This window comes from Artibeus jamaicensis, unplaced genomic scaffold (assembly GCF_021234435.1).
Source record: "Artibeus jamaicensis isolate MK-2021 breed Jamaican fruit bat unplaced genomic scaffold, CSHL_Jam_final contig_387, whole genome shotgun sequence".
Lineage (NCBI taxonomy): Eukaryota > Metazoa > Chordata > Mammalia > Chiroptera > Phyllostomidae > Artibeus > Artibeus jamaicensis.
In genome coordinates this window covers 15043870-15056474 of record NW_026521812.1, presented here as the reverse complement: position 1 = coordinate 15056474, position 12605 = coordinate 15043870, and the positions used below count along the sequence as shown (strand labels likewise).

At 38.9% G+C, this 12605-nt stretch overlaps 1 protein-coding gene across 3 annotated transcripts in view; it reads right to left on the bottom strand.

Annotated features, from left to right (window-relative positions):
- The window catches only part of MCM9 (minichromosome maintenance 9 homologous recombination repair factor), a 79050-nt gene extending 73048 nt beyond the window's left edge, over window positions 1-6002 (bottom strand). For 2 of the 3 annotated variants that reach the window (XM_037128849.2, XM_053664781.1), the window contains exons 1-3: window positions 5661-6002; window positions 3099-3417; window positions 1285-1601 (exon numbers count right to left, since the gene is read on the bottom strand). In XM_037128849.2, coding sequence (XP_036984744.2) covers window positions 1285-1601; window positions 3099-3402 — 621 coding nt within the window. In that variant the 5' untranslated portion in view covers window positions 3403-3417; window positions 5661-6002. The remainder of the gene's footprint in view (window positions 1-1284; window positions 1602-3098; window positions 3418-5660) is intronic. The other variant, XM_037128856.2, reaches the window with a different exon arrangement.
- Window positions 6003-12605: the final 6603 nt, after the last annotated feature.

Below are 12605 nucleotides of genomic sequence, written 5' to 3'. Positions count from 1 at the left end.
TATATGATCCAACTACTAAACATAATAACAAAGTCATTTATGTAGAATAAAGCAGCAGTTCTTTCCTGATCTCTAGTCATAAGACCTAGAATAAATCACTCAGTTACTTTGATTATTCCTTAGGAAAGGAACCCTAGTTATTCTAGGTAAACAAGTTCCCAGTTAAAGACTGCATCTCCCAGGTTCCCTTGCATCCAGTTGTGGTCATATGACAAAGTTCTGGCCAATGAGATGTAAGTTGATATGTAGGATACTACTTAAATGCAGACTCTGAGATGGCGGGTACTGCTGCCCATCTCTCTGTGTTTCTGTTCTCTGACTGGGACACAGATGTGACGGAGCTGTAGCCACCATTCTGAACTACAGACAACCATAAAAATAGAAGCCATGAGTTAAGAACATTATAGAAGAACAGAAGGTGTCAGAGTCCTTGACACTGAATAAGCCTTTGTGTTCAGTGGCAAGTTAAAAAAAAAAAACAACAGGTTCACTCACATATTAAAGAATTTGGCATCCTAAATAAAATTTTGGCCTAAACTCCAAATCCTGCCCATTCCCGTTTAACAACCAGTTGAACCCATTTAATTTTCCTGTCCCTTAATTAAGTACAGCTAATTTGAACTTCTTAAATATTCACTTAATTTTAACATAATTATTAAGTTATTCCACAATCCTCTTGCCAAAGCAAGATGTTTATATAACAGTATGTTTATATCATGATCTCTAAAGAATGTATTCTGATACACATACAACAGTTTCACACTTGATCTTCTACAAAGTGATGACATAAATTTCATTTGTAATCCATTATGTGTTCTCTAGTTCTAGCAATCTGCCCATAAATTGATGGGGGTTTTGAAGAAAACCCTACAAAACTAAGCACAAAAATAATACCCTAAGTCCAATATATGTTATCATTATTCTTACATGGACTTATCCATGAGTAATGACATGAAAAAATCATCATTGTATTTCAACTGCAAGAATCCTAATGGCCAATATTCAAAAAACCCATTCATTCCTAAAAATGATTAATAGGTCATCTGTAGACCTATTAATAACATTAATTAGCTCCAGCCATTAAGCTTATCTTCATGATGAAATTTCAGTTCTTTCTTAAGAGTCTGCTTAGCCATACATATTTTTACAAGATTATCCCTAGCTATGCATTACACATCTGATACAGCTACTGCATTCAACTCCGTGACACATATCTGCCATGACATTAACAATGGATAACATTTCTTCAAATCTGTCATTTTTCTGATTTATTTGATCATTTACCTGTTCCTGAATTTTGATTTCTTGATAATCTCTACACCTGGTTGGAGATGAAGACAAGTCTGAGAGGCAAGTGAATTTGGAAGAATTGCAGCTCTCCAAGCTGGGACATGAGGATGGCCGGCAGAAGGTATAATACTGCTCAAAGTCAGCCTTGACCGTAAACATATGCTTGCATTTGTTACACATGTATTCCCGTTCAAACTCCAGGATCTTCACCAGACTTGTTCGAATCACTGTCCCAGTGACAGATAAAAAGTGACCAACATCCTTGGTTTTAGGGATGTGCTCCCTCACCAGCTCAGGACAAACAGGCAAACCTGAAGGAACAAAAAACAAAACAAAAACGACATCAACCTTGGCATCTGACTCCATGCAATATACTTCCCGAATATTTCCTGTGGAATAAAGTATAATTTCAGGAAAAAAAAATTTTCATGTTTTACTTAAGGAAAAAGATCAGATGAAATCAATTAAGATAGAAAAAAATTTCAAATACTAATTATCAGTGGACTAGCTTTAAAAGTACATACTAGGTGATATAATAAGCAGGATTAAAAAAAGGATTCATTCTCATAAGAGGGCTATCTCAATAGGATCTAAATAGAGTATATAATTACAGCCATATTCAATAAAGACTATACTTCCACCTGCCTCACATATACTCAATTTATGACTCTTTGAGTAAACCACAAAACTGAGTGATAAAGAGAAGGTAGTATAATGACCCAAAAGTACCACAGTGCTAAAAGTGTACTGTTTTTTTTTTTAGTTAGGTTCAGAATTTATTAATATGTAAGTCTGACAATGTTTCCAACCCTTGAGTTACCTAGAGTTTTACCCACAGCATCGCTTTAACTTTTAAAAACCTTGTGGTTTTCACTATTAGTGAAAAGGCAACTTGATAGGTGCAAAATACCAAAGAAATTTTTAACATGAAAATGCCCTTTCTCATACTTGGCTCTAATGCATCTTTGGAGCAGAGCAACACTGGCTGTGATAGTCAAAGGCTGCCTCCTAACAGGTTTATCGAGGCAGCATTTGTTACACTGGTTCATGTCCCATGGTCCATTGTCTGGGCCTCAGAATTTAGTAGCTAGGAAAACTGGTAAGTGTGCACACAGAAGGATCTGTCAGATTTGTCAAGCTCGAGAGAAATAACTATCATAGACATGATTATACTTCAAGTTTCTATGGTCAGCACATTTTCTCCCTGCAGATATATCCACTCTGAAAGCCAGACAATAATAATCAGAAGGCAGTCTGAGTAACATGAAATTTTTTAAAGAAAATTAATCAGAGGAACTGAATGCTTAAGGCACCAGGCTACATTGTACTGGTATTACAGGTTATGAGGTCTCAGGCAGACTTGCATTTTCTGTTGTTTGCTGTGGCTCTCTCTTCACACACTGTGTACTATACAAACAAGGGAGGCTCCGCTAATGTTTATCACTGTGACTTCTTCTTCTATGCTTCTGAGGCTGACTTCCCACTTTATAATGAAAATATTCTTTATTGATATTAACTTGCATTGCATTTTTCCAGTAAGAAAGCCATACTTTGGCTTAGAAAAATTTTTGTATATCTCTGCTGACTTTACAATTTAACTCTCAGAAAACAAGTATTTCCAAATTCCTGGGGAATGCTTCATTAAGACCCACCCCCCAGGGCTGACAAGTGCTATATCAACTATACAATGAATATACTTTTAAGTGTAAGTAACAATTATTTCTTAGTGTTCTATACTCAAAATGTGTTATGGTTTCTCAAAAATCTTCTAGAGAATAACATGGCAACAAAATTCTTAAATGATTCACCTGATATCCTGGCATGAAGATTCTGCTTCATGGAGACACCCTCAGGCTGAGAAAGGGACTCGAGAATTGTCAAGGCTGATCTTCGCAGTGAGCTATCAAAAACAATTAGTACTTCATTGGGGAATGCATTGAAATATTCCCCAATTTCCATGTTGGTCTCAAAAAGGGTCATGGCATTAACCACAACTGGGTAATGAGCATCTTCATCTTTTTCCTTCAGGATTAAAAGAATATCGTTGTTATGGTATTCCGAAACATATGATTCAAACACTTGACCAACCAGTGCAATTTGATCACTATTCATCTTGGATGTAGGTAACTAAAGAAAAAAGAAAGAACTGTATTATACCTTTTCTTTTGCTACACACGTTAACAAAAGAAATTGTGTGGTTGTAAATCATCTTCATTTATGGTCACATCCTAATGTCAAAATATTACCTGAATTTAAATTTTAATTAGATCTGAATTATCTGTTACTCAGTAAAAGTATTATTTTTGAGTGTGTAAATATTATGTTGGTACTGATTATAAAATCCAAAATGGTCTAATGTCTTTCCCAGTTCTTTTTCCAAAAGTTCCTCCTCATTAACCCAGCTTTATCTGAAAAGGCCCTTGCTTTTTCTTTAACCAATTTCCATACTCACATTCACTCTCAAGTGATCTTAAAAGCCAGTCTTTTGGCTAAAGTTACTCCCGGTAGTTTTTTTGTAAGCATCCTGCTTCTGGGTTTTATTCACATAAAGAATATCTCTCTTTCTCTCTGTCTCTCTAGTTAGACACACACACACACACACACACACACACACACGTATGTATATTCTGCTACATAAACAGAACATACACTGCTATTCAGAATGATAGCCAGTTATGACTTGAATAGTTATCAGATTAGCTTTAGAAACTTACATCTGGAGGTCAATTTATTTGATATTTTCTCTTCCTGACCCAGGAAAACTATTGGCTTCAGCAAAAACAGCTGTCAAGACTATCAAAGAACTAGATGATTAAACTGAGGAAAGAAAAATTGGTCTTTAAATGCTGACTACAGATTGAAAATAAGTATAGTATATTTATACTTTACCTATTCCTCTGGCAATATTTTTTTTAAATTTGTAACTACAGATTCAAAGGGCCTACCCCATTCCATTTTCATGTACACACACAGGTATCTACCACATAAAAGTTATTATGCTTTGAAATGAAAGCACAATAAAAGGGTCTCTATCCCCTCAGAAAACTAAAGGATAGATCAATATTATAGCACTACGACAGTGGTAAAAATTCAGTATGAATAGGAGCAAATAGTATGAATATTCATACTATTCAGTATGAATAGGAGAGAGTTAAATTTAAATGGGGTGACAAATAAACTGTCCCAACTGGACCATTTAAGAAATCTTTATTTGATTTGGAAACAGAGCCCTGAAGGACAAGTGTACTTTAATTTGACTTATTTCATTCAACTAACACTGACCGTACTAGGCTTTATAAAAAGAAAAATGATTAAAGAATTCTGATGACTAGAGGATGGCAGTGTGAGATTAACAGGTGAGTATATGCGTATCTAAGAGAGTAAGTGAAAATACACTATGGCCACTACACTGAGAAGTAGATTGTTGTAGTCAGGTAATTTAAACTCAGCCAAAGATAATGCAGAAAAGGCACCTGGGAAGGATCTACTAATCATACAGTATTTCTATGATGTGGCCTTTGTTGAAAAAAATAAATAAGAAAGCCTGTACTCCCAAGAGTGGCTACAAGAGAATCTCTAAGATTCTCTAAGTGCAGATTAAATCTGGAGCCACAAATTTAGTAATTTAAAAGACAGCTCCACCCAGGGCAGAAAGAGGGCAGCGGTATAATTCATGGTTCAAATTCAGGTCGGATTAAATTTTGCTTAATCTTTTTAAACAGAACATCTTTAAAAATAGCATTCATTTTCAGCAGCTGTACAAAACTGATCAACAGTTTCTAAGCAGTTTACTAACCCTATAAATGTGCCCATTCCGATACAGAATGAAGGCACTTACTGTTTTACAACTTTCAAGATACCTTTCCGTTTTCTTAATGCATAGTTGAAGTTAAAATACAATCATGTTGTATTATTTTATCTTCCAAAGTGAAGCACCAACAAGTAAAGCCAAGAGGTTGAATACGTGCCGACCTCGCTGGTTCCCCGGGGAATCGCTGCCGGTCTAGTCGCCTCCATTCACCTGCCGGAGCCACGCCCCCTCGCCCGGGCGCGCTGAGTCCTAGCGCCCGCCCCATCGACGCCCGCCCCTTCCCGGAGCACTGCGAGGACTGCGGGTCTTTGGGCAAACGTAGCCTAGCCCTGCTCCGAGGCTGGGCTCTATCCACACTTACATCTCTGGACGCAGCCCCTGAACTACAACACGTGGGCAGGTCTGTGACACTTCCCGGGCTCGGCTCCCGGGCAGCTCAGTCACCAGACTAATTCCGGAGTTGAACAGTTTTTGAACTAACCAAATGTGAGCGACAGTTGGGACCAACTGCAAGAGATAAAATAAATAACAGTGAAAAACGGCAGCGACTGTCACTTACCGTCACATACAGTGTCAGAAGTCACCGCGATGCCCTGCTCTCGAGGCGGAGGGGCGCAGAGAACTCAAGCCTGGCAGTTCTGCCCTGCTCTCAATGCGGAGGGGAGCAGACAACCCGGGCGGGCCCCGGGCCGGTGGAGGCGGGGCAACGTGCGCACGCGGGACCGCTGGAGGTTCCGCCAGCCGCGGGAGCGCGCAGGCTCCAGCGGGCCCGCCTTGCATAAGTGCTGAATTAGGCGCTACGGGTGCGGTTCGGCCCTACCCGCGCTCACGACGAGCGCCAGGCCGCGCACTGCTCAACTTCGAGGCTCAGGTGTCTCTTCCGGGTGGGGAAGCAGGCGGGCGCGCGCTGCGCCTGGCGCCAAGGGACGCGAGAGGGCGTGGCCCAGTGAGTTGGGTGGGGCGAGGAGGGTCGGGGGAGGAGCAGAGAATCGGGGCGGGGCAAGAGGAGTCCCTGGGCGGGGCTGGGAAAGGGTAGTCGCCCCAGGTGGAATGGGAAGAAGTCGGGGCTGTGCTGAGCAGTGCTTCAAAAAGGGATTGCGTGTGGATTGGGCTTTTGGTCTAGAAACCCTACCAAACCTAAAGCCACGAAGATTTTCTCCTTGTTTTCTCCTAGAGGTTTTAGAGTGAAGGTTTTATATTTACACCTATGATTCATTTTGAGCTAATGTTTGTACATGCGAAAGCATGGGTCACTTTTTTGCATATGGATAGCTAGCACCGTTTCTTGAAAGAGCTTTTTCCATTCAAAAACCTTTGCACTTATGTGAGAAATAAATGTCCTTATATGTACAGGTTTAAGACTTTCTATCTATCTACGAAAATACCACGTTGTCTTTGATTACCGTGGCATTATAATGACTATTGAGATCAGCTAGTGTTCAGCATCCAATTTTATTCTTTTTCAAAGTTGTTTGGGCTTTTGTGTTTCCGTGTGAATTTTAAAACCAGTTTGTCATTTTCTGTTAAAAAGCTGAGAGTTTTGTTGGGTTTGTCTAGCATATATAGGTCGGTATAGAAATAATTTACATGTTAATATTATTGAATCATATGACCTTTGAACAAAATAAACCTCACCATTTATTTAGGTGTTAAATATGTAATGTCTCATCTTTTGTTAAATCTATCTCTAACTCAGATTTGTCCATAAAAATCATGCTGGAGGAAATTGTACTTGCTGATGCTATGTAAATGATATTTTCAATGTTAATTTCTGAATGTTTCCAGTATGTGAAAATAGAATTGATTTACATTTTTATATTAAAAAATAATAAACAATTTCTCAGAGCAGTTCTGGGTTTACAGCACAACTGAGCAGAAAAGTACAGAGTTCTCATATATCCTATCCCCACACATCTACAACCTACCCCACTACTGAATCTGCTTATCAGACTGGTGCATTTGTCATAATGACTGAACATGCATCGACACGGTTATCACCCCAAGTTCATGGTGCACTGTTGGCATTGTACATTCTGTGGGTTTTGACATATGTAAATAACATGTATACACTATTGTAGTATATGGAATAGTTTCACTATCCTAAACATCTACGTTTTTTCTATTCATCCCCTCTCTCTCCCACCTAACTCATAGCAACAACTGATCTTTTTAGTGTCCTCATAATTTTGCCTTTTCCAGGGTGTCATATACAGGATCTGGCACAGATAACATCCCTTTTTAGTACAAAATCTTGTACTACAAAATCATAAGCATGTAATTCTGTAATATAACAATATCACACTTAGGCACACCCTATGGCATTTTAGGTAAAATGTTCAAATTAAAACTATAAATTATTATAGCCATATGGTTACCCTACCGACCCACTGAAGCAGGTGTTACTTCTTCCAGACCCTGTAGGTGATGTCATACGGTGGGCAGGTAGCCTTTCACATTGGCTGCTTTCACTTAGTAATATAGTACGTCTAAGTTTCCTCCATGTCTTTTCATGCCTTGATGACTCATTTCTTTTTGGTGATGAATAATATTCCAGTATCTGGATGTACCACACTTTATGTACTCACCTGCTGAAGGATATCTTGGCTGCTTCCAAGCATTGCCAGTTATGGAGAGAGCTATTCCATACATCCATGTGCAGGGTTTGGTGCAACATAAGCTTTCGGCTTCCTTGGGTAAATACCAAGGAGCATGACAGCTGAATCATATGGTAAGAGTATGTGTAGTTTTGTAAGAAACCACCAAATTGTTTTTTAAAATATCTGTATCATTTTGCATTCCCACCATCAATGAATGGGAGTTTCTGTTGCTCCACATCCTCTCCAGCATTTGGTGGTGTGTGTTTTGGATTTGGGCCATTCTAATAAGTCCATAATGGTATCTCTTTGTCATTTTATTTTGCATTTCTCTGATGACATTTGATGTGGAACATCTTTTCATGTGCTTAGTATTTATATGTATATCACCTTTGGTGATGTGTCATTTAAGGTCTTTCACCCATTTTTACATCAGGTTGCTTGTTTTCTTATTGTCGAGTTTTAAGAATACTGTCAGATGTGTCTTGCAAATATGTGTTTGATAGTATGTGGCTTATCTTCTCATTCTCTTAACATTGCCTTTCTCAGAGCAGCTTTTTAATCAAATCCAGTTTATCAATTTTTTTCTTCATGGATTGTGCTTTTGGTGTCGTACTATTAAAAGTCATCACCAAACCCAATGGCATCTAGGTTTTTTCCTGTTATAGGACTTTTGCAGTTTTATATTTAACACTTAAGCCTGTGATACACTTAACTTTTTGTGAAGGGTGTGAGATGTGTGTAGATTGTGTGTATGCATGTGAATGTCCAGTTGTTCTTAGTACCATTTGTTTAAAAAACTATCTTTGCTCTATTTGTAAAAGATCTGTATTGCTTTCACTCTTTTGTCAAAGATCAGTTGACTATATTTACATGGGTTTAATTGTGGGCCCTCTATTCTTTTCCATTGATTTGTCTATTCTTTCACCACACTATCCAAGAGTATTATTAAAGTTAGACAGTGTTAGTCCTCCTACTTTGTCCTTCTCCCTCAAAATTCAGTTGGCTATTTGGGTCTTTTGCCTCTCTGTGTAAACTTTAGAATCACTTTGTCAAGATCCACAAAATAACTTGCTGGGATTTTGATTGGAATGGGATGAATCCATAGATCATGTTGTAAGAACTGACACTTTGATAATATTGACTCTTTCTATTCAAGAACATGGAATAGCTATCATTCCACTTACTTTTTAAAAATCTTCTCTCAAAGATATGTTTATTGATTCTAGAGACAGAGAAAGCGGGGAGAGAGAGAAACATTGACTGCCTCCTGTATGCACCTTGATCATGCATCAAACCCTCAATCCAGGTGTGTGCCCTTAGAACACCATACCACCCATTTGGTTCATGCGACAATGCTTCAATCAGCTAAGCCACCCAGCCAGGGCTATTCCTAGGCATTTTGTTATTTTTGTTGTAATTGTAAATGAGACTTTTTCCTTCATTTCTCTTTCTGACATTTTGTTATGTAATATCTAGGAATGCAACAGATTTTTGTATATCGATTTTGTATCCTGCAACTTTACTGTATTTTTTGTTTCGAACAGTTCTTTTGTCTTTAGGGTTTCCTATAGATGGAATCATGTCATTGGTAAATAGTGATAATTTTACTTTTTAATTCCCAATTTAGGAATGCATTAGAAAATATTGTCTGGTTCAGTTTTCTGGAAGAGGTTGAGAAGGACTGAAATTTACTAAGTGATGAGAGCCAGAAAGTTATTTTTTCTGTATTAATGAGGTGATTTTTGGATCCCACCTAAGGATGGGGACTGGTTGCCAGGGGAGCCAACCATGTGATTAGAAGGTTGGAACTCCTTGGCCTCTGGGGAAGAGGATGGGGCTGGAGATTGAGTTGAATCACCAATGGCCAGTTAATTTAATCAGTCATGCCTATGTACTGTAATAAAGTCTCCATAAGACATTCAAAAAGAACTGTATTTGGAGAACTTCAGTCTGGGGACCCAGACACTCTCACATGTCACTGTGCTGGGCTCTAAAATCTACAAGGATAGTTATTCCATTTGGTGAGACCTCACCCTTTCTGTTTTCATCTGGCTGTTTGTATCCTTTAATATCCTTTGCAATAAACCTGTAATCTAGTGAATAAATGAGTTTCCTGAGTTCTATGACCTGCTTTAGCAAGGAGGGGATTATGGGAACCTCTGATTTATAGCCAGGCATCAGAAGTACAGGTAACAACCAGAACTTGTGATTGGCATCTGAATTGAAAAGTGTTCTTGTAGGACTGACCCCTTAATGTGTGGGATCTGATGCCATCTCCAGGTAGATACTGACAGAATTGAGTTGAACTGTAGAACACTCAGGTAGTGTCCTAGAATTACTTGGATCCATAGGGAAGTGCCCCCACTCCCCACCACCACCCCAACACACATTGGAAATTTGTGATCAGAATCTCTAGTAAGGCAATTGATAGTATCTGCCACTGTGGTTTTATTTCTAAAATGTTAGCATACAAATAGGGTGTTAAAAAATGCTAAAGGGCATTTTTAGCATTATCATCACTTCTCTGCAAACCCCACTTCCCTTCTTCTGTTGTACGTAACCAGGATTAGGGTTTTGTTAAATGTCAGCATCCATTCTTATGAACCTGCAGCCGAGTGCTGGAAGATGGCTTCCATCATGCATCACGCTGATGGGTTTCAATAGAAATACACAGCCTCTGATCTCAACCACTGCCTGACAACCCTTTTCCATCTCTCTAGTATATCTCCAAGATAACTATTCAATATTCACTTGCCTACAGTAACTTATACCTTTCTCAAACTATCTCATTTTTGTTGGGAGGTCAGGTAGCAGCTCTCAGTTTATGTATACAGCCCAAGAGACTGAGTCACAGAGCTTATGACACTTGGTGGCTGAGCCAATGCTCATAACCCTAAGAGGAAGTGAGCTTCCCAGCACTGATGTTATCAGTCAAGTTCAGTCAGGGATGCAATAGAGGGCATTCAAACATTGTGTGGGAGATTAGAAGAGATAGCCTTTAAAACCTCTTCCAACCCTAGATTCTGGGATTCCACACTGCTTTTTATATTCTATCAAATAAATGTCTTACTAAACCCTTCAATCACAATGTTAGCCATTTATATGAGACTCTTAGACTCTTTTAATGTTGCATATTACCCAGTGAACAGTTGAAAGTTGTAGAATTTTTGCTTGTCTCCTTTTTTCTCCTGTCCCTTTTAATCCCTGTCCTCTCTCTTCCCTGCACAATAATATGATAAAGCACAAAAACCCACCTTGACGCTGCATGCTGATCTCACCTCTTTCTCTTTTCCCTTCCCTGCATAGGCCAAGTTTCTTCAAAGATGGGTTTTGATTCAGTCAACTTTCTTCCACCTGACTTCCCTGGAATCTAGCTTTTGCTAAGACCATCTTCTAGCTGTCAAACTCAAAGGCTACTTTTCATTATTTCCTTTTCCTGGTCTCTACAGCACTTGGTTGGCTGCTCTCACTTTGAAATTCTTCTCATACAACATCGTGATTTTTTTTAATCTGTAACCACTTCCGATTCTCATTCAAGTATGGCCTGACCCCAAAATGCCAGTGTCCTCCAAAGTTCTATCCAACCATCAGCTCTATCAATATCACATATGCTACACATACGCCTTGTGTTTAACTGCTTAATTCCAGAGAGGTTTTAACTTCAGCATACCTGAAATGAAACTTCATCTTCTGTCCACACTTCATTTTCTTTCACGTCCCATATAGATTTGTCACCAACTCTCCTGATTGTACATTTTTACTCTTTATCCCCTCACGTCCCTTCCTATTAACACTGCTTCGGTTCAGTCCACATCCGAACCAACGTGGTAAGCCTCAAACTGGTCTTGCTATTTAGGTGTTCATCTTTTCTGAACAAACTGCAGCCAACATGGTGACTTATAAAACTTGAAGTATCATAGCATGCTGTTTTTTTTTACCTGCTCAAAGTTCTAGGGGATCCAGCTGAATTCCTTACTAAGCACTCCAGTCCATTTGGAGCATAATGAAAAGAGTACAGGTTTCGACCCTTGCCAGCTGTATAATTGTGTGTGTTGGGTGGCGGGGGTGGCGGATGGCAAAGTTGGGAGTGCTCAGGTTCTTCATCAGAGTTGTTGAAGGGTTAATGTTAACATTGTAGTGTCTAATAAAAGGCAGGTGCTGTCTAACAAATGGCTTCTCTCTGACTATGCCACATTGGTCCTATGGAATTGCACTGAATCCTCAGAATGTAACTGGCTTGCTCTTTCCTTACTTTTATTTTAGCTTTTCCCTAGAACAGCCCCACCTTTGGTTAATTCCTACTCATCTTTCAATGTTATATTATAAGGTTGCCACTTCCATGCCAACCTTTAGGTCTTGACACATTAGGTGGGTAGGTAGCCACCACTTAGGTAGAGCTAACCACTTCCTCTTCCCTGCTTCGGCTACCACTGTGCACTCCATGAATCTTATTTGTGGCTCTGATGTGGAAAAATGGTTTGGTTCTGGACTATATACCAAGTAGGGGTGTGTTCCTTGAGAACAGGTGTTCATCATTGTTGTAATCCCACACAGCTGCCTGCATGAGGAATACATCAAAACCCTGGTAAATAAATGTCCAATTATGAGACACGAAGCAACTAGGAGCAAGAATATATGCTTATAACTATATATTCTGAAATAATTTCTGAAGCATTAACCATTTTTCTTGGAAAAATTTAATCTCTTAGTTTAAGAAAAAAATTTCAGAGCAAGTATTTTGTAGAAACGTTTTTATAGGATAAGTTAAAAACATGCTACCACTGTGCCTACTCATATGCAATGGTTTATCCCTTGAGAATTCTGAGGATTAAATGAGATATTCTTTCTGCTGTCCCCTTAAGTACAGTACCTGACACATAATAACCATTTAAAAAGTTGGTCTTTAA